Here is a 21,870-nt window from a genome sequence, read left to right as displayed (position 1 = left end):
GTGGGTTAACCATCTCCCTCTCCCACACTCCATTCCTGTGTCCTTTGGCCAGTCATCTATTAGGCATATCTAAAAAGCCAGACCAGGTTCCCCACAGTGAAGTCTGGACCTGCCTCGCAGCCAGGGGTGAAAGTAAGTTAGAGGACTTACCGGTACGCCGGAGTCCTGAGCAGGGGGCGTGGCCTCAACCGGAAGCGGCAGGACCTTAAATCCCTGGGAGCCTGGGGCCCTTTAAATCACCCCCAAGCTACCAGCTGCAGAGGCGGCTGGGAGCCCCGGGGCTCGGGGGTGATTTAAAGGGCCCAGGGCTCCAGCTATCACAGCGGAGCCCTGGGCCCTTTAAATCACTGAGGAGCCCCGGGGGCTCCTGGCTGCCACCGCTACCCCAGGGCTCTGGCAGAGCTTTAAAGGGCCTGGGGCTCCGCTGTGGTAGCAGCTGCCGGAGCCCCGAGCACTTTAAATCCCCGCCTGAGCCCTGCTGCCCGAGCCTTGGGATAGCGGTGGCCGGGCTCCATCGGGGATTTAAAGAGCCCGCCGGAGCCCCATCGCTGCTACCCCAGGGCTTTGGCAGCAGGGCTCCGGCGGGGATTTAAAGGGCCAGGGCAGTAGGGGTGGCTGGAGCCCCAGGGCCCTTTAAATCCCCGCCATAGCCCCCCACCCCCACCCCGGGGCTCGGGCAGCAGGGTTCAGGCCGGGATTTAAAGGGCCCCGGGACAGTAGCAGCGGCTGGAGCTCCGGGGCCCCTTAAATCCCCACCACAGCCCTGCCGCCGCTACCCCAGGGCTTTAAATTGCCCTCTGGGAAAGCCGGTCCTGGTACAGCGCACCAGCTCTTACCAGTACGCCGTACCGGGGCGTACCGGCTTACTTTAACCTCTGCTCGCAGCTGAATCAGCCAGCCTGATGCTCAGCCATGTTCCAGCACCGGCCAGGGCTCCCCATGCTGGTTTAGACTGACAAGGAGAACTGCAGAAGAGATAAAGCCCAGGGAAATTAGTATTCTCATTTCCACACGTCACCAATAGACTGACTTTGTCTCCAAACTTCTCTCCCACACTGTATCAAGTGAAAACATCTCTCTCTCTCTCTCTCTAATCAGATAACGAATGCTGGCCCCATGACCCTGCCCAGGAGTTTATGACAGCCGGAGATGTTCAGACTCTGAGAGTGAGCCAGTGCATTTGGGAAAGGTCTTGTAAAGTTCGACACACTGTGCACCATGCTCTCGCTGACCGGAGCATCCCAGCCATTAAAAGGCACAAAGGGCAGAGCTATATTGAATAGAACAGAGCTCAGACTTTGTGCAGCTTTGAGATGCGAGTGAAGCCAAATGGATTTGAAGGAGGCACCAGGAGGGTTATAAATTGATTTCTAAGTGCAGCCACTGTAATGTTTAGACTCATTTAACGCAGAACCCTTGTTTCTTAATCAGCAGCAAAGAATCGGACTCTCTCCGTTTGAGCCATGTCCGAATCTCTTACTGGCGAAGGCTTCTACCACTTTGCACGTGGCCCATGTGTTTCTCAGTGCGGACGTGTGTGGTGGCAGGGTGTGCAGAGTGGGTCTGTGCGTATATGGGAGTGGGTGTATGCTGAATCAGTGTGTGTGTGCGCGGGGGGGCATATGCCTGCGCTGGGTCAGAACATGTTTCTAATGGCGCTGCGTATATATGCTGGGTCAGGATGTGTGCAGTGTGTGTGTGCTGGATCGGGGGGAGGGGGGGCGGTGCTGGATCTGGGTGTGTTTGAGTCAGTGTGTGCACTGTATATGTGTTGTACAGATTACAGCTTCCTTGAATTTACTCATAATTTGAAATTATTTGCATTTTTGACAGTCTGGATTGAATTTGAATGCTTGAAATCTGAGCTCTGTTGCAGAGTAGGAATTGCTCCTATAGTCGGACTAACGTGCTCCTGCTTGCGACGGCTGGTGTGCTATTCTCTGTGGTTCGTATTGTCCCTGGGACTCCACGCAGCAGCCACGTAGAGGAGTCAGAGATGACGCAGAGGGTTCTCTCCAAGATGCTTCTGAAAGTCTGGGAGTCAGGTCAGATCCCAGTTACACCAGTGTAAATCCAGAGTAACTTCACTGAAACTAGTGGAATTACACCGATGAAGTGAGCTGCGGCTCATGAAAGCTCATGCTCAAATAAATTGGTTAGTCTCTAAGGTGCCACTAGTCCTCCTGTTCTTTTTACACCAGTGAAAAACTGGAGGAGCCTGAGATATGCATGGACCACTGGGTGCCCCCCTGGGCCTGTATCCAGCAAAGCTTTCTAGCATGTGTTTTTCTTTGAGCATCTGAGCAGTCCCAGTTGACTTCAGTGAGACTATTTAAAATTAAGCACATGCTTGAGTGTGATGCTGGATCAGGGTGCTAGAGGCTACACAAATCTCCACAAACTTCTGTGGTTGTAAATATTAAGAACAGGATTAGAGCTGGGCAAAGACAGGTCATCGCATTTCCTGGAAGAGTTCGAGGTTTCCAAATTTGGTTTCATAATGATTTGGAATAAAACCCAAAATTTCAAAATTCTCTGCAAAAGGGAATGGAGCCCTGGCTCAAGGGTAGAACGCCCTGCAGAGCCTGGAAGCCCTGGGGCACCTGGCCACCGTGTAGTCCATCTGGCAGGCTGCCCCCAGAGCCACAGACTGTGGAAGCCCTGGGGTCACTGACCAAGGGGCAATCTGCGTGGCGGGCTGTCCCAGAGTCATGGACCATGGAAGCCCTGGGGTCTCCAGCAGCCCACCAGGTGTACTGCCAAGGATCTGGGCAGGAAAGCTGGCATGAAACCAGGCAGATTTCCAAAGGAAGTGTTCCTGGCAGGCAGGGTTTGAAACCTTCTTGGGTTAAAGAGGAACTTAACTGAAATCAGACGGTCCCTGTGAAACGCTTTAATTTTGACAAATCGGCAAATTCCAATGAAAAAAACGTTTTGCAGGAATTCTTTCAACCAGCTCTAAGGGGATCCTGGTTTCAGTTACACTGCTGTTGTTTGGGTTTGCATCTGTGGCCTGATCACCTAAAAACTAGCTCAGCCTAGCAGCATCACTCAGGGCTGTGGAAAATGTTGCACCTTTTGCGGTGTAATTAGGTCGCCCCAACCCCGTGGCCAGGTCGACGGAAGAATTCTTCCATCAGCAGGGTTCTCCCCTCTCGGAGAGGTGGGTTAACTACGTGATGTCCGACGTAGCCGCACGTGGGCTCTCCAGGGGCACAGGTGCAGTACCAAGCCGTGCTCTAGCAGCTACAGCGTCGATGTTCCCTGTGCAACTCAGATCAGAATCTGTCTCATGAGACCAGGCTTCCCTGTGGCTTCTTTATCCCCAGTCCTGGCTGAAACCCAGCCAGGCCGCTGTCCTGCTGCCTTTGACCTTCCCAGCAGCTCTCCCAGGGATGCCAAGGTGAGCAGCATGGGGAAGCAGCCAGAGATGGGGGTGTTCTCAGGACCTTTTGTTTGTTTAAAGTTTAACTGAATTTATCTATACGCCAAAAAAATCTGTGTTTTAGGCAAAGGTTTGTCCCAGACCTTATTTTATTCAAATAGGTTCCCATGTGTCTCTGGCTGACATATGCTCAGGATCATGGGCAGTGCTTGAACACCCCATTCGGGGAGGCTAGTCCCCTGCCCTGCTCCTACTGCCCGAGGCTTAGCATCCCCTGGCCTATTATACCCACTGCTCAGGATCCTGCTCTGCCTGTCTGGCCATTCACACTATGTGTTTGCAGGTCAGCAGATCAGAGCTGCTCCTCTTTACAGATAAGTAGCTAGAGAGAAGAGGCCACACTGTGAGGAAGAGGGGCTGATCTCTCTGAACGCTCTTGTGCCTCTGAGCATGAGCAGCAGCTTGGCAATCTGTGTCTTTGTTGGGTTATCTAGCAGAGCAGTCCAGTACTTAGCCTGGGAGGAGATGACATGAGCCTCCCAGTCAGACAGGCACAGTGGCAGGGCTGAAGCCTGGGAAAGTTTTCCCAAGTGGTAACAGATGAGCTCATAACTTGCAGGGCTTTCCATTCAAATGAGAGAATGTGGAGTGAAAGGGCTGGGAGGATTTTATCTACAGACCCACTGAATGATTCTCCACTAAAAACCCAGTGAAGGATTTGCCCGAAGCGGGCGGGCAGTGAGAGCAAATTGTTGCCTTGCCTGCTTTATTTGAGCTTAACAGAAGAAAAGGAATGTTCATTCATGCCTTTCGGCCCATCAGGCAGCGTCAGTGCTGGAAAAGCATGCTTCCAACTGGCCGGCTTTCGAGACAAGTGCCTCTGTATATCACACAGGGAGGAAAGTGAGACTCAGTTGAATACTAGCCGGAGGCAGGCTGTACATAACTGCAGAATAATAACAGGGCTGAGAATGACAGGGTTCAGAGGAGCAGCCGTGTTAGTCTGTATCCGCAAAAAGAAAAGGAAGACTTGGGGCACCTTAGAGACGAACCAATTTATTTGAGCATGAGCTTCCGTGAGCTACAGCTCACTTCATCGGATGCTGAGAATAGTTCCCAGTACAACAATGTAACCACTGTGCAGCACCGCTGGCCAGAGAGAGGGCGAACCACTCAGGTTAGATCAATTACACAGGCCCGCTGAATCCTGCAGGAGATCAGTAAAGATAGCAGGGCCTGGGACTATTAAAAGAAATAAGCACAGTTTACATTTATACAGTGACTTTCAATATCCCAGCACAGGGGTGCTGAACAATTGGTAGAGTGGGGGTTCTGAGAGCCATTGAACCTAACTGCCTATGATGAAAATGACTTCAAGTCGGGGGTGTGGCAGCCCCCCCAGCACCTCTAGTTTCAGCACCTATGTCCCAGCATGCTTTGCAGAATAATTACAGGAATTGCGTCCTCATTGGGGGTGGGGGACACAGCCCACAGCAATACCACCCCAGAGCGCGGGAATGGGGTCAGGCAGGAGCAGAAAAGAGTGGGGCACCCAGTTACTCTTGCAGAGGAACAGCTGGTGCACAGAATGTGATGGCTCAGATTGCTGCTCTGGCGCAGAGGCTTGCTGAAGGGAAAGCAAATTTTCCCTGTAAATCGCTGGTCAGAACCCAGCCTGGCTCAATAACAACTGAGTCGCAGATGATCACTGACAGCAAACGGAGGTAGCTTCCTCTAGCAAACAGAGTAGCTTCCTCTCACTGGGGGAGTCGATGTGTAATTTCAGAGAGCAACACGTTCTGATGGTCAGCTCCAGCCGTTCCAGGAGCCTAGGAAAACCGTGGCACCACGGGGGCTCCGCTGCCCAAACGTGACCCTCTGGGGGTTTGGCTGCTGTGGAGGTGACGAAGGGTCAGCATTACAGCCAAGGAAGCAAAGCTGGGAAGAGTCAAATCTGTCAGGCTTCCCTGCAGATGCAGCTAGGTCGCAGCAGGGTCCCTGGAAATGACGGAGCGCAGCAAACCCCACCCAAGAGCAGGGCTCTCCAGGGGGAAAGGGGAACGCCTCAGCTCTGACGACCTCCCCAAAGTGCAAGGGAGGGAAGGGGTGGGGAGGGGAGGGGAGGATTGGACGTCACACAACAAGTGGGTCAGCGTTAGGTATAGGGGGCTGTGGCTGTGTGGGATGCCTGGTGTGAGCGTACACACGTGTCCTTCCCCAGAGCTCTTTCCCAGCGCCAGCTCCTAGCTGCTCCGGTGTCCATGTTTGTGTCTGGGTCAGTGGGCGTTTGTGCAGTGCACAGAACTCTGGGAGCCTGTCAGAGTGAGGGGGTGTTGGGTGCCTCGCCCTCGGGGAGCACACGCAGGGCGGGGGGAGGGAGGGGTAGCCAGGAATCTGTGAACCTGGGAGAGGGGTGGGAAAGTGGGGAGGGTTTGGGTGCTCATGGGTGCTGTGATGACAGATGGCAGGTGCCACTTTTAACCTTCAGCCTTTTCTTGTGTGTGAGACTCCTGAGTGCCAATAATAAACGGTTCAGGGTAGAAGCAGATCCTGCCCTGGTTAGCTCCAAGGGCCTGCCTGAGTGAAATGGAAAGCTGGGTGCTCCAGAGGTCAATTGACACACAACCTTCATTTGCCGGGAAGCTGAAGCTTACTGAGGAGCAATCAGTGGGATGGAGCTCCGTGATGAGCGGTTTAGAATTGCCAGTGCATGGAGCTATTTGCATGGATCCCTCATGCCTGGGCCACACAGGGATGAGCGAGAGGCCAGAGGCCTGCGGTAAGGATCTTTGTGCAAGGTTCCTGGGGCTTAATGAATCGTCTTTGAGAGATTCCCGTGCATGGCATTCCACTAGGGACTAGCCAGCGTCACAACCCAGCCCACCTGCTCGGTGGCTGTTCGTTAGCTGACCCACAGCTAGGCAGCGGGATGTTGTAACAGAGTGCGGGCGTGAATAAGGCGAAGGTTTTCAAGGCAGCCAAGAGCTGTTGCTGTTTGTGGCTTTGTTTGTTTGTTGTTGTGTTGCTTTGGGAAACAATCACACCCCCAAACTTGCCAGGAGTTTCCAAGAGTTACTATCTCCTAGTGGCCAGAGCAGTGCCGCAATAGCCCGATGAGGAATCAGGGTAGCCTGCCCCGTGGACAGACGGCACTTGAAAGCCAGATCGTGGGGAATGCCTCCCAGGCCAAGCCCTACAAGGAGGGGAGAAGTTTTAAAGTCAAATCTTCAGACACAGGCTGCCGAGGCAGCTCTGGAGCCTAATTCCCTGGGTAGCTCGGCTGCTGGTGTTAAACCCAGAGGGAAGCCAGCCAGATGGTAGCTGTGTGTAGCAGGGAGGTGGCTTTGCGGACCTTCCATTGCGCCTTCTCTGCTCATCCCCAGAGGGGTCTCGAACCCTCCTCGACCCATCTGGAGAGATCTTGAAAACACCACTGATGCGTCCATTGGGTTTGTGTTTCCTTAGGAACGTTCCGAGGAGTGTGTAAAAAAATCGATCATTTCCCGGAGGATGCAGATTATGAGCAAGACACGTCCGAGTACCTCCTACGTAAGTCTGTGTCTACACTCGGCCTCTTGTGATTCTGCTTGTTACCTCCTGGCGTGCCCTCAGAGCCTCGGGTGAGAGCAGCGGCTCTACGAATGTAAAGAGAGAATGTATGAAATATTAATATCACTCTCCAAAATGGTGACTCCCTCCCTGAATTCTGGCTGTTCCTTTCGTTCCCATAATATGCAGACACACTCTGGCATCAGCTCTGCCTCTGCCCCTCTGTGGTGCTGCTTGGGATGCCCGTGCCTGGCCTGGAGCTGTGCTTCCTGCTGCTTGAACCAACACCAACAGGTTCTTGCCGGCCGATTGTAGAGGCAGATCAGCAAAGGTCCTTCTATGGTTCATGGCCTCCCGACCAGAGTAAATGGCACCTTCTGTTTGCTGGTGTCATGAGGTCACATCTCATAAGCATCTTTAAGCAGCTTTCTCCTTTGTCCCCTTTCAAATCTGTCCCTTCCTTTCCCAGGCCCAGTCCTGTAAGATATCCAGTATCCTCAGCTCCCGGGAAGCCTGCAGCTGCTGCAGTGTCAGGAGCTAGGCCCTTGCAATTTTGCTGCGAGAGGATTTTTTTTTTAGAGTGATTCCTCTCCTCCTTTGTGTCCTGCGTTTCCGCAGCCGGCTCTGGAAATTGTTGGCATTCAGTGAGGTGAGGATCTGAAGCCTCTGGCATGTCTTCTGCCAACAGCTGTCAACTGCAAGTAGATTGAATGGAAACAGACCTGGCAGACCTCCCAGGAAATGCAGAACCCTCCAGCTTTCTGGGGTGCCCTGTCTTTTCACCTGATCAGGAAACCTAGCAAACCCTAGAATGGGTGTTTATATGAAAGGAACCTAATAGTGGAGGTGGGCCAGATTCTGAAAGAAGGAGCCGTATCCCTTTTACACCTCCACAAATGTGTGTGCAAATAAACATGGAAACACAAATGTGCAAATGGACACCTATGCATTCCACACAGATGCACACAAACTCACAGGTAGATATGCACCCACGTGTGCAAAGAAACATTGTACCTATGCTCATATACTACAAATGCACGTGTTCACTCACACATGCGCACCAAACACCCACACACATGCGTGCACAATCGTACATATATGCGTGCACACCACACATCTGCAAACATTTTCATAAGGGCAGATTAAAAGAAGCCTTTTTTAAAAAAAACCCAGAATTTCATTTTAATGGGGCTGCTCTATAGTCCCTGGGCTTATTTTAACGGGCCTAATGGAGAGAAGAGAACCCCAAACCTGAGCACAGCCCATTAGATGCCTTTGCTTTAGCAGCAGATAGTTGTTTGCTGAATTAATTAACTTTGGCCATTTTGGAGGCCTCAACCTTTGCAAGTCCAATTAAAAAAGGCAAAAAGGCCTGTTTTCTGTAATTGCCTGGGCTTAATGCCGCCAAAGCTGGTACTGAAATGGCTTGGCTCACAAGGGGAGGAGAATTAAAGAGAGGAAAGGTTTTTTACGTAAAGCCCTAGCTCCTGGAGTCATGTTGTTGTTTAAGAGCCTCAGATTTCATTTTTTTTAAAAGTAAATTTCTAGTCCTCATGTGGAGAAAAGCTGGAAAGCATGCCTGGAAAACCCAGAGGGCAAATAAAAAGAACTCCAGATGTGTTCTTTGGTAAAATATCTTGATTTCATTATGGGGGCGGGGGTCTGACCCATGATTTTTGAATGCTTGGGGATGGCAGTACTGCTAGTCTCAGGGCTATCCCCAGTCTCATGGGAAGTGGTGTTTTTCCTAAAGCTCCAGCACCTGGAGTCATGTGACTATACCAGAATATAAGCTTTCAGGCTAAAAGAAAAGGTACATTTCTAGTCCTGATGTTTGTGGGGGAAAGCTGGAAAACCTGGCCCTGAAAGGTTAAAACCCAGGAGGCAAATAAAAAGAACCAGACTTTGTTCATTTTAGAATCTCATGGTTTTTAAGACAAATTCATTATTTGAGGGGCCTGACTCATCATTCTGAATGGTGATCGGGGTAGGCACTGCTGGCTCATGGACCGTGAAGCAGGTCCTGAAGTTTCCAGTCTGCAGAGCTATTCTATGGGCAGAATTAAAGTCGGCAGGGGTGGGGGGCGGGGGGCGGGGGCAGCACAGACAGAAGGTCTGTGCAATAACTGGGGAAGGAATGGACTGGGTTTGTCCTGGAGGGCAGTAGCCGGCCCTTTCAGTGTTGATGACCTTAGGCCCCAATCCTGCAGGTCTGGGCAGACCCACCGGTAGCATAGGGACTTTGTTATTATTAGAAACCTCGTTAGAGACCCTGAGTTATGCTCTTAACCCTTTGTGTTGCTCAAGCCATGCAAAGGGCCAGATTCTGCACATAAGCAGCCAGCAGGGAATTATCCTTGGAAAGGGGAACTCTCCTTTGGCATAAACCTGGTGGAATCAGCACCTGCACCAACTGAGCCCACCCAACCGTGGCAAAAGGAGTGTGTCCAGAGAAGGGTGTACTGGAGGAAAGTGATCTTCCACTGCCCTGAGGTCCCTTTGTGGCATAAGTTAGAGCAACTTCTCGGCTGCTCTAACTCACACCAGGCTGGCACAGCATCAAGGAGTCATAACCATCTCAATGCACCTTCAATCCTCCGAGCACCCAAGCATTTTACTGTACTTCTAGCTCCTGAGCATGTACAATTGAAATCAGTGGGAGTCAATGGAAGAAAAAATGAAATGCACAAATACAAAATGGGGGAAAACTGGCTAGGTGGCCATGTTGCAGAAAAGGCTCTGGCAGGTAAAGTGGATCACAAATCGAAGATGAGTCAACGATGTGATGTAGTTGTGAGAAAGGCTAATAACACTCTGGGGTGTATTACCAGGAAGGTCATATATAAGGCACAGGAGGTAATTATCCCTCTCTACGCAGCACTGGTGAGCCTTGGCTGGAATACTGTTTCCAATTTCAGGCACCCCATTTTAGGAAAGAGGTGGACAAATTGGAGAAAGTCCAGAGGAGAGCAACAAAAATGATGAAAGATTTGGAAACCGTACCTGTGACGAAAGAACAGGCATGTTTGGTCTTGAGAAAAGCTGACTGAGGGGGACCTGGGAACAGTCTTCCAATCTGTTGAGGGCTGTTCTGAAGAGGAGGGTGATCAATTGTTCTCTATGTCCATGGAAGGTAGAACAAGAAATAATGGGCTTAATCTGTAGGAAGGGAGATTGAGGTTAGATATCAGGAAAATCTTTCTAGCAACAAGGATAGTTAAATACTGTAACAGGCTTCCAAGGGAGGTGGCATCCTCATCACTGGAGGTTTGTAAGAGCTGGTTGGACAAACACCTGTCAGGGATGGTCTAGGTTTACTTGATCCTGCCTCAGTGTGGGGGTCAGGGCTAGATGACCTCTCGAGGTCCCTTCCAGCCCAAAACTTCTCCAATGTTATGATTCTTGCCATTGATTTTAGTGGGAGCAGGCTCAGATCCTGCTGGTTTGAACCAGAGACACCAGCCTTCCCATCACTGAGCCGTTCTGTCACTAGCGTCTGATTTGCCAAGGAGCTGCACGTGCGTTTTCACAGGGCTCATGAGACCGTGTGAATGATGATTGACGGAGCCCTTCTCCTCTCCCCCGGCTAGGTGCCGTGAGAGCATCCAGCATCTTCCCCATCCTGAGCGTGGCCTTGTTGTTCTTCGGGGGCCTGTGTGTGGCCGCCAGCGAATTCTACAAGAGCAAACACAATGTGATTCTCAGCGCTGGGATCTTCTTTGTCTCCGCAGGTAAGTGCCCGCCCAAGTCACAACTGCTCAGGATTTGCATGGCTCTAGCCCCCCAGGATTAGGGCCCTGTCCTGTGTGCTGCACAGACATATGGTGAGACACAGTCCCTACCCAGGGCACAAAACCTGGGTTTTGCAAACAAGCCGAGGGAGCGAGGAGGATGAGGGTGGGCAGGAACAGGAGTGGGTGATTGTGTATCTGGTGACAAGCTGCAGGGTACATGGGGGCTATTTAAAGGCATAAATAACCCAGACACACTGTTTCTGCTGGCCATCGGCCTGGCCGTTGTTGGTGGGCAATTACAGAGGCTTTGCAGTAGAAGTGGGCCTTCGGGAGGGGTCTGAAGGAGGAGGAGATTGCTGCTTTACTTGTCTGTTCGGGCAGGGGGTCCATGGGTAGGGGGTGCCCACGGAAACTGAACTCCCCTCTTGCCCCGAGGGCAGGGCTGGATGTTCCTGTCCGGCTCTGCTTCTCTCCGTATACCCACAGAGCTCCTGGGAATTAAGGGCTGGATACGCTCAGACCTCAGCAAGGTCATTGGCCCCACAGCAGGTGCAGATTAAGTGTCACACCAGTATCACCGTGTCCCCAAGCAGACTCATACCGGGGTGCCTCCGCCCTGACAAGAAGCAACCCCTCCTGGTGAGAGGGGAATGGCCTCTCGGCCGAGGCAGCCAGCAAGGGGGCTAGTTAATGGGTTTTTCAGTGAGGTCACCATCAGATGTCATGCAGCAACCTTGGCTCACTACTGGCCTTGTCTAGATTTGAACCATTGAAGCAGAGGTGAGAGACTCTGTGTCTCCATTCCCCTCGTGTCCCTTATGGAAAAGCCCTAAAGCAGCTGGTGGAGATTAAACCAATAGGGTTCTTTAGCAATCAAATAGGGTTCTGTAGAAATTCCCCTATACATTTATCACACTTAGCTGTGCATGATCATCTCTCTGGGGCTGGTTTTTTAACCTATCCATAGAGCTCTAGAACAGACTTTAAAAACATACCCAAAGGATCTCAGTCTCCCTGCAGGTCTGTAGGACTCTTCCCATGAGGCTTCCCTCATCTTTCAGGCTGGTTGGTACAGCACAGACGAAATTTTCCACAGCTCTTAGCCCCCCTCCCCCCGCAGGGTAAGTCTACGCTGCAAAGAGGAACCCACGGCACCAAGTCCCAGAGTCCAAGTCAATGGATTCAGGCTCATGCTCTGGGGCTAAAAATAGCCATGTATGTGTTCCCACATGGGCTGGAACCTGTGCTCCGAGAGCCCTTCCCCCCGGGGCTCCAGCAGGCCCGAGTGGGAACGTGCATGCTGCTGGTTTTAATCCTGCGGCCCAAGCCCCACAAGCCCAAGTCAGCTGAGCTGAGCTCTGAGACTCTGCACCCCAGGGCTTTCTTTGCAGAGTGGACATCCCCTCCGGCCAGATTTCCAAAGAGCTCAGCTCCCAGCTGGGCACCAAAGCAGCCAGATTTTCAGAAGGGATCAGCGTGCTGGGGGCTGAGCTCAGGGTCACCACGGGCGTGGCTGGGGGGCTGAGCTCTGGGTCACCACAGGGCCAGGCGCGGCTGGGGTCTGAGCTCTGGGTCACCATGGGGCCAGGCGCGGAGCTCTGGGTCACCACGGGGCCGGGCGCGGCTGGGGACTGAGCTCCCGCTGTGACTGCTGAGCGCTGGGAAATGTGGGCACCAGGCAGGTGGGCAGTTGTAATCTTCAGAGGCAAACGAGGCACTTTTGCACAGCGTGTCCTTGGGGTGACTCATTTCTGGGTGTTTCCCGACACTTCAGCTGATTATTTTATAACGACATCTTAGTCTCAAGGAAGTTTTGTTTTGTTTCTTCCCCCAAAGAGACGAATCAGTTTCCTTCCTTTGGCTGACAGGCGCGTGTGATGTAGATGAGAAACCAACCGACAGAACCGAATCGAAACCGGCTTGAGCTAGCAACATTGAACGTAGCCGCATAGCCCAGGGCAGCTCACGTGGCACTTGGGCTAGCTACCCAAGTATGTACTAAGAGGTTCAAGGCAGGTCCATTCTCGGGCAGCCAGCCCAAGCCCCCACGTGTGCTACCCCCCCACCCAGCTGCACTGTAAACGTGCCCTGTGGGCTGGCCCCTATTATGGAAAACGGGCCCACTAGAAGGAACTCCCAGAAGCTTCCCAGGGTTCCCTGCTTCCCCTCAAGGAGGCAGCCCCCAGGGAGCAGACGTTGACTCTTAGGGTCTTAGCCAGAATCAAGAAATCAAGAGGCACAGGAAAATAAACAAACACACCTGCCACCAGTCCCAGTCTTCTGGATTTGGGACAGACCTGAGCCTGAACACCAGAGACCAGAAATAAACATAAGAGCAGGGGAAGTTGACCATCCCCTCCATGCTTGGTGTTTGTGGTGTTCATCCACGCTGTGAAATGCTCCAGCCCCAGAGGCAGCCACCCTCCCTAGAAGACGGAACGAACGAGGCTTTCACCCAGGGCTGCCTGGTGTCTGACTAGTGGTGGGTCCAGGTGAAAATTCCATTTTGTGACAACGTTTGAGGTTTCTAGACTTGTTTTCATTCCACCTCAGACGCTTTCACAAAACGGAATTGTGTCAAGACCTCCCTTTCCGGAGAGTAACGGTCCGGCTGGGGTGTCCTCTCGCTCTCATCATCTCGTCACGTGACCAGGGAGCCTGCACCTCAGAAACCTCCCATCGAAAACTTGTTAAAACTGCTACGTCTCCACAAAATGTTTTGGCTTTGTCGGAAATACACGTCGTCGAAAACAGTCTGAGCCTCTGACCTGCTCTGGAGGGGTTAGAGATGCTGTGTTAGCCCAGCGACCCATCCTTCCTTCTCTGTCTCTCTCTCAGGTCTCAGTAACATAATCGGGATTATCGTGTATATCTCTGCGAACGCTGGGGACCCGGGGCAGAGCGACTCCAAGAAGAGCTACTCGTACGGCTGGTCTTTTTACTTTGGCGCCTTGTCCTTCGTCATCGCCGAGATGGTGGGGGTGATTGCTGTGCACATGTACATCGAGAAGCACCGCCAGATCCGCGCCAAGTCCCACTCCGAGCTCCTGAAGAAGTCGGCCTTCTCTCGCCTCCCCACCTACCGGTACCGGTTCCGCAGGCGATCCAGCTCCCGCTCCACGGAGCCCAGGTCCAGGGATCTGTCTCCTGTCAGCAAAGCGTTCAGCACCATCCCCTCCACCGACATCTCCATGTTCACCCTCTCCAGGGATCCTTCCAAGGTGACCATAGGGACACTGCTCAACTCGGAGCGGGATCACACTTTTTTACAGGTCCATAACTCCATCCCCAAAGAGTTCAAGGAGTCATTGCACAACAACCCAGCCAACAGACGAACCACACCTGTCTGAGCCAGCTCCTCCCCACGCCGCCTCAGGCGCTGTGCCAACCAGGGAAGTAGAGGGAGGCGTTTTGTCTGGCTGCATGACATGATCCTTGTGATGGTGTTACCAGTGAAGCTCCATTTTTAAAGAACAAACCAAAATGGCTCTCAGCCCCACCCCACCCTTTAAATGCCACTTGCCAGGCCAGGCCACTGTGTTTATGGTTGAACTGTGTTTGGGCCCCAGAATCCCACCCCTTTTCCTTCTGTGGTTGGAAAGGGACATTGGCTTTGCTGTGACTTGCTGGGAGCAAGGCCCCTGAGGATTGGCAGGGTGGTTTCGAGTGGCCTCTGGGACAGCGACTTCTCAAAGTCACCATTGTTCATGTTGATCATAACGATCACAGTGTTACCTTCACTGTATGTCCCAATGGCAACATTGGAGACAGCCTTGTTTGTGAGAACCATTAACCCGATAGTTACATTTATGCGAAATTGCCTAGAAGTTCAGGGTATGAAGCTCTGAGTCAGCTAATGTAATGAGCGCTCACGTGGTTAAAATATTTTGCCTTGTTGTAATGGATAGAGCGCTTGGGTCTGGGTTTCCTTCTGGCATTTCGTGCATGCATTAAATAGCTTGGAATCCAATTTCTTCATGTTGGGTTGGAAGAAACATCCTTTCCGTAATTTTCTGTGGTTTTGGAAGGGCTTGGGGGGGGGGGGCACAGGGGAGGCAGAGTGTGTTCCATTCAGATCATGTAAATGGACTAAGAAGCAGATTCCCTCCAATGACTAGTAGCGACTAGACTGCATTTGATTACCCGCTGATGTTAAACTGAAAGAAATAGCTCCCTGAAATTGACACACACACGCACAAGTGACTGTGTGGGCACAATTAAGGAGGGGATGTTTGGCCTAGTCTTGTTTTAGAAGCTGGGTTTGCATCGGAGCCTCTGGCAGTGATCCGCGTGTCACTGGTATATGAGTCTGTAATGAAGAATGTTTCAATTGACTGGGAGATTAAAGAGAAAAGTAACAATAAAAGTTTGGCGAATCACTTACTTGGCTAAATGAGCAACTCACTCTCACGCTGCTATGAACAGCTGGGAAATGGTGAAATGTGTCAAACAAAGCACGTTACAGTACAGCCTCGTACTTTCCTATCCGCACTCTGACAAGGTGCAGCACAGGAAAGCAAAGGACCAGGCGTGTTCTGTGATGCAGAAACACTGCTCAGCAGCAGGTAAGTCAGCTTTGCCACCCCAGGATGTGCACCCTCAGCTCTTCCAAGCTAAGCCCGGTGCTAAGCCTGCTCAGGGCTTGGATGTGAGCCCACTGCATAGGCGGTGTTGGTGAGCTAGTACCTATCAGCAGGTGGCTTCCTGCCCGGGGCCGGGGCCTAGCTGTGTGGCTGCAGGTGCTGTACTTCACATGAGGGTTAAATCTGAGGTGGTGACCTTTTCTCATCAGGAAAGAGCTCAAGACCCTTTTTGACAAGAGAAGGGATTTTAATCATGGCAACCTGGCCAAACTCCATCACATGCCGCCTCCTTATGTTCCCCTGCAGTTACAATTAAATGATCACATCTTGCTCTGCGCTGTTCTGCAGTGTGCCATGCACTGTTAAACACCTGCCTTGTGCTGCCAAAGAGGTGGCTGCATTTTAGTGATGGGTGTAACAAACTCTGTACATACACAGTCTACAGCGTGCTTTGAGTGTCCTATGGAGCAGAAGCCACGATAGGGAAGTAAGATTTATTCGGAAGGAGTGAAGAACTGCACACTGAGGTATTTCTTTAGCAAATCCCTGTCAGGCATAGCTTCTGAGCATTTGCTCCTGGCTCCTCTCAGTGGCTGAAGAAGCACTGTACACGAAATAGATACACTACCCTGGCATGGCTGCTTCTGTGCAGCTGTGCTTGTTTGACCCTTGGCGTGAGTGCTGGGGCTCTCTGTACTCACACAAAGCATGAGTTCTCTCTATGCCACCAGGTGGTCTCAGGGCATCCCCCTCCATTCCATCCTAGGGAGCCCCCGCCCTTTTTATGAGGAGATTACAAATTTGGTTGATAAAGCTAATAGTGTTGACAGAACATACTTAGACATCCGTAAGGGGTTTGACTTGGTATCACATGACAGTTTGATTAAAAAACTAGAATGATCTAAAATTAACACGGCACACATTAAACAGATTAAAAGCTGCCTAATTGATAGGTCTCAAAATGTAACTGTAAACGGGGAATGATCACTCCATGGTTGTGTTTCCAGAGGGATCCTGGGTGGCTCTGTTCTATTTAACATTTTTATCAGCGAGTGGGAAGGAAACATAAAATCATTACTGATAAAGTTTGCAGATGACGCAAAGATGCGGGGAGTGGTAAATAATGAAGAGGACAGGTCACTGATACCAGCAACCTGGATCACTTGGTAAGCTGGACACAAGCAAACAATATGCGTTTTAATACAGCTAACTGTAAACGTAGACATCTAGGAACGAAGACTGCAGCCATACTTCCAGGATGGGAGGGGCTCTATCCCAGAAAGCAGTGACTCGGAAAACGACTGGGGTCCGGGGGGGGGAGGGGGAGGGCGCAGGGAGTTGATAGCTCAACGTGAGCTCCCAGCGTAATGCTGTGCCCAAAAGAGCTAATGCGATCCTGAGATGCAGAAACGGGAATCTCGAGTAGGAGTAGAGAGGTTATTTTACCGTTATATTGAGCCCCGGTGTGACTGTTGCTGGAATCCTATGGCCCGTTCTGGTGTTAACAATGAAAGAGGATAAATAGGTGAGTGTTCAGAGAAGAGGCACAAGACTGAGTAAAGAACTGGAAAGCATGCCTAATAGTGAGAGACTCCAGGAGCTCAGTCTACTTAACTGAAAGAAAAAGTTAAGGAGTGATGTGATTACAAGTACCTCCATGAGGAACAAATATTGATTTATGGGCTTCCATCTACTAGGGAAAGGTCTAACATGATCCAATGGCTGGAAGCTGAAGCTAGACAAATTCAGACTGGAAAAAAGGTATACATTTTTAACAGTGAGAGTAATTCAGCATTGAAACAATTTACCAGGGGGTCGTGCTGGATTCTCCATCACTGACAATTTTTAAATCAAGATTGGCAGGTTTTCTAACAGATCTGCTCTAGGGATTATTTTGAGGATGTTCCATGCCTGTACTATTCAGGAGGTCAGACTAGATGATCACAATGGTCTCTTCTGGCCTGAGAATCTAGCCTCCCCTTGCCATTGTCCTCCTCCTCCTCCTCCAGCTGGCAGAGAGGTTGGCCAGCTGATTATGGGGAAGCCATGCCTAAGTAAACTGGCTGTTCCCCCAGACTTTCAGTTCCATGGCTCTTGCGGTCACTACTAGGCTGAGCTGGGATGAATTATTCATTTAGTGAATGTCACCATGTTCTCTGCAGGCCAATTGACCATCATCAGCTCGAATTGTATGGAAATGATTTGCTATTGAAAATCATTCTAAATGTCCTGGGACTCCTGGGCTGCATCGAGAAAGCAGGCATCTTCCAGCTCTGGATCTGACCTAGAGCCAGTGTGAGGCGGGCTGGTGTTCCTGCAAATGGGAGTTGAAATGTGGACGGAGACATCCCCAGTAAGAACTTGATGTGTGTAAGCCCAGCACATGGCTCTGGGAGCCTATTAACAAAATAATAATAATTCATGCCTAATGCTTTTCATCTACAGCTATGTCTACACATACCGGTGGCATGTATAGTCCAGACACCACCTGCCCAGCTAGCCCAGATATAAGTAGCAGTGGAGACAGACCCGGTTTGGGTGGCGAGAGTAGAGAGTACTCTCCATGCCTGAACCTTCAGGGTACATGCCCTGTGCAGCGCTCTGCTGCCCCGAGCAGTGCCACCTCGGTCTACGCTGCTATTGTTAGCAGTGTAGTGTCCTGCTGCCAGAGCCTCTCCTGGCCACGGTGAAAGGCTTGCACCCTGGGGCACTGCCGGAGCCTTTCCCCACTGCCTCCCTGCTGCCGGAGCCTTTCCCTGCCCAGGGTAGCTACACCAATCATCCCTGCCCTCTATGCGCTGCTGGAAGTGTAGACAGAGCCTGAGGCTCTCAAAGTGTGCCCCAAGCTTTAACTGTAAAAGTCCCCCAGCCCCTTGTGAGACAGGTGTCACACCTAGCTTCCACTGAGGCATCGGAAGGGTAAGTGACTTGCCAAGGTCACTCAGTAAGTCAGTGGCAGAGCTGCCAATCCCCTGTGGTGACCACTGGACTCACTGCTGTGGAGACTCAGGAAAGCAACAGGGTAGGGACCTGTTTAGACCAGGAGTCTCCCCAGCCCAGCATTGCTCCCTCTCGTGCTGAACACCTGTCACCTGCTCCTCCGGCTCCAACTTTGGGGCATTTAGTCAGGGTATAGGTAATGAACATCTTCCCCCTACGCATCACTGCCCCAGCAAGCAACCCCCATCTGCCCACCACAGAAATATACGTAGGGTCAACGACTCAATCACTGCACACAAGTTTGCTCCTTTAACCCAAAGTGGCCAAATGCAGAGTCTGAAGCCCCAGCATATACCCGGCCGCTGCTCTCGCTGTTCTGGCCTGTCTGGATTCCTCCGTCTCCAGTTCATGGTCCCCTGGCAGCAGAGGCCATGGTGCCTATGCTTGCTCATTCCATCTGATGGCAGAAGGAATGCCTTGATTTTCATTACTGGTGAACTCAGCCACTGAGTGATGTCCATTTACCTGCCAAGGACGATGCATGACAGAGGACCGATTGCAGCTGTGCGGGTTTCCTTTGGCTTTATAGCATGGGCATAAATGTATGCTGTGAAAAAAGCATAGCTCCTTGCCACTGATGGTCTGGCCCTAGATGTCAGCATGCAGATGCTTTACCCAGCTTGAACAGCTACAAAGCAGAACTAGAACAGGGCATTGCCTGCTCTAAGGTCGGGCCAAAACGCTATTTTTTTCCTAAAAAGTGCCAGGTCAGGGTGGCCCTGGGACATCCAGTCTGTCCAGGGGCAGGGTAGGGGACTGAATACCCCCAGGCACTCCTGGCCTGGTTCCTTTGCAGAGGAAATGCCACGTTTGTATGCAATTGCAAAATCAGCAGAGACCAATTTTCCTGGCTTCACTTTATCCACTGCATTTGACAGAGACAGACACCTACAAGATCTCTATCAAGCATTCTTACAACTACAATACCCACCTGCGGAAGTGAAGAAACAGATTGATAGAGCCAGAAGAGTTCCCAGAAGTCACCTACTACAGGACAGGCCTAACAAAGAAAATAACAGAACGCCACTAGCCGTCACCTTCAGCCCCCAACTAAAACCCCTCCAACGCATTATTAAGGATCTACAACCTATCCTGAAGGATGACCCAACACTCTCACAGATCTTGGGAGACAGGCCAGTCCTTGCCTACAGACAGCCCCGCAACCTGAAGCAAATACTCACCAACAACCACATACCACACAACAGAACCACTAACCCAGGAACCTATCCTTGCAACAAAGCCCGTTGCCAACTGTGCCCACATATTTATTCAGGGGACACCATCACAGGGCCTAATAACATCAGCCACACTATCAGAGGCTCGTTCACCTGCACATCCACCAATGTGATATATGCCATCATGTGCCAGCAATGCCCCTCTGCCATGTACATTGGTCAAACTGGACCGTCTCTACGTAAAAGAATAAATGGACACAAATCAGATGTCAAGAATTATAACATTCATAAACCAGTCGGAGAACACTTCAATCTCTCTGGTCACGCAGTTACAGACATGAAGGTCGCTATCTTACAACAAAAAAACTTCAAATCCAGACTCCAGCGAGAAACTGCTGAATTGGAATTCATTTGCAAATTGGATACTATTAATTTAGGCTTAAATAGAGACTGGGAGTGGCTAAGTCATTATGCAAGGTAGCCTATTTCCCCTTGTTTTTTCCTACCCCCCCCCCGCAGACGTTCTGGTTAAACTTGGATTTAAGCTGGAAATGGCCCACCTTGATTAGCATACACATTGTAAGGAGAGTGGTCAGTTTGGATGAGCTATTACCAGCAGGAGAGTGAGTTTGTGTGTGTGTGGCGGGGGAGTGAGTGAGAAGACCTGGATTTGTGCTGGAAATGGCCCATCTTGATTTTCATACACATTGTAAGGAGAGTGGTCATTTCGGATAAGCTATTACCAGCAGGAGAGTGAGTTTGTGTGTGTGTGTTTTGGGGGGTGGGGGGTGAGAAAACCTGGATTTGTGCTGGAAATGGCCCACCTTGATTTTCATACACATTGTAAGGAGAGTGGTCACTTTGGATAAGCTATTACCAGCAGGAGAGTGGGGTGGGAGGAGGTATTGTTTCATGGTCTCTGTGTATATAATGTCTTCTGCAGTTTCCACAGTATGCATCCAATGAAGTGAGCTGTTGCTCACGAAAACTTATGCTCAAATAAATTGGTTAGTCTCTAAGGTGTCACAAGTACTCCTTTTCTTATTGCTGGGCTTAGAAGTCAGCATTAGAGAGGGCCTCCTCTGAGCTGCCTTTGAAGGGAAGTGCTGGCTGCCTGCACAATGTGACAAGCTACAGGAAGGCGAGGACTGACAAAAAAAAATTTAGTTGTTAAATGACAGGGCATGTGTATGTAGCCAGAGAATGCGTTCGAAATGATCAGCCACCTTTTCTCGCTGGAGCAGAGCTCTCCTGATGGAAGCAGTTTCCAAGCAGCTGGCCTCACAGTTTGTCATGTCACTTAACTGAAATCTCATTTAACCTTCTCACAAGCACGGTAGGCCTGCTGGAGAGACTTTGTCTCGGGGGTCTACAGGGCTTGATTAGGCAGCTTGGAGATTGTGGATCACAGATGGAATGTTGTCAATAGGGGAGTATTAACAGGAGGGTCACCTGTAGGACACGGGAGGTAGTTGTCCCGCGCTGCTCAGCAGTGGAGTACTGTGTCCAAATCTGGATGCCACATTTTAGGTGCGATGTGGACAAATTGGAAAGAGTCCAGAGGAAAGCAACAAAAATGAGAAAAGGTTTAGAAAACCTGATCTGTGAGGAAAGTTTAAAAAAAACTGGCCATGTTTAGTCTTGAGCAAAGAAGACTACGCTGGGGACCTGATAACAGTTGTCAAATATCTTAAGGGCTGTTTTAGAGAAGACAGCGATCAATTGTTCTCCATGTCCACTGAGAGTAGGACAACAAGTAAAGGGCTTAATCAGAAGCAAGGGGGAGTTAGGTTAGCTATTAGGAAAAACTTCTTCTAATTACAAGCCTAGGTAAGCTTTGGAATAGGCTTCCAAGGCAGGTTGTAAAATCCCCATCCTTGGAGGATTTTTAAAAACAGGTTAGACAAACACCTGTCAGGGATGATCTAAGTTGACTAGGTCCTGCTGCAGCACCAGGGGCTGGACCCGATGACTTCTTGAGGTCCCTTCCAGCCCTAAATTTCTATTATTCTATTAATCACAGATAACGTGGAGGAAGAGGAACTGTTCCATTTACTTTCCTGCTTTGTTAACATTAGAACATTGGTTTTCAACCTTTTTTCATTTGCAGACCTCTAGAAAATTTTGAATCAAGGTGCAGACTCCTTTGGACATCTTAGACGGTCTGTGGACCCCCTTAGGGGCTGCGGACCACAGGAAAATGGATCAGATGTGATGTCTGGCTTGCGTGTCCTTTGTAATCTCTGTCAGTACCTCACAGTCAAATTAAGAATGTGCTTTTACAGGACACTTCCTCCCTTGCATACTCCCAGTCTAGCTAGAAACAAAAGGCCAGATCCCCAGCATTATCCTCCCTCTGCTGAAGTCAATGTTACTAGATCGCACGCCCTGGTTCTCATGGGTGACTTTAATTTTCCTGATATCTGCTGGGAGAGCAATACAGC

At 50.7% G+C, this 21,870-nt stretch overlaps 1 protein-coding gene across 4 annotated transcripts in view; it reads left to right on the top strand.

Annotated features, from left to right (window-relative positions):
* CACNG3 (calcium voltage-gated channel auxiliary subunit gamma 3) overlaps positions 1 to 15,034 on the top strand; it is a 60,980-nt gene extending 45,946 nt beyond the window's left edge. The window contains exons 1-4 of one of the 4 annotated variants that reach the window (XM_075133364.1): positions 1,868 to 2,045; positions 6,851 to 6,934; positions 10,525 to 10,665; positions 13,507 to 15,034. In XM_075133364.1, coding sequence (XP_074989465.1) covers positions 1,997 to 2,045; positions 6,851 to 6,934; positions 10,525 to 10,665; positions 13,507 to 14,018 — 786 coding nt within the window. In that variant the 5' untranslated portion in view covers positions 1,868 to 1,996 and the 3' untranslated portion in view covers positions 14,019 to 15,034. Of the gene's footprint in view, positions 1 to 1,867; positions 2,046 to 5,956; positions 6,165 to 6,850; positions 6,935 to 10,524; positions 10,666 to 13,506 lie in introns of those variants that run through there. The other 3 variants (XM_075133362.1, XM_048867387.2, XM_075133363.1) reach the window with 3 other exon arrangements.
* Positions 15,035 to 21,870: the final 6,836 nt, after the last annotated feature.

Source organism: Caretta caretta, chromosome 10 (genome assembly GCF_965140235.1).
Source record: "Caretta caretta isolate rCarCar2 chromosome 10, rCarCar1.hap1, whole genome shotgun sequence".
Classification (NCBI taxonomy): domain Eukaryota; kingdom Metazoa; phylum Chordata; order Testudines; family Cheloniidae; genus Caretta; species Caretta caretta.
Note: the sequence above shows the minus strand (reverse complement) of the source record. Positions and strands in the feature narration are given on the sequence as shown.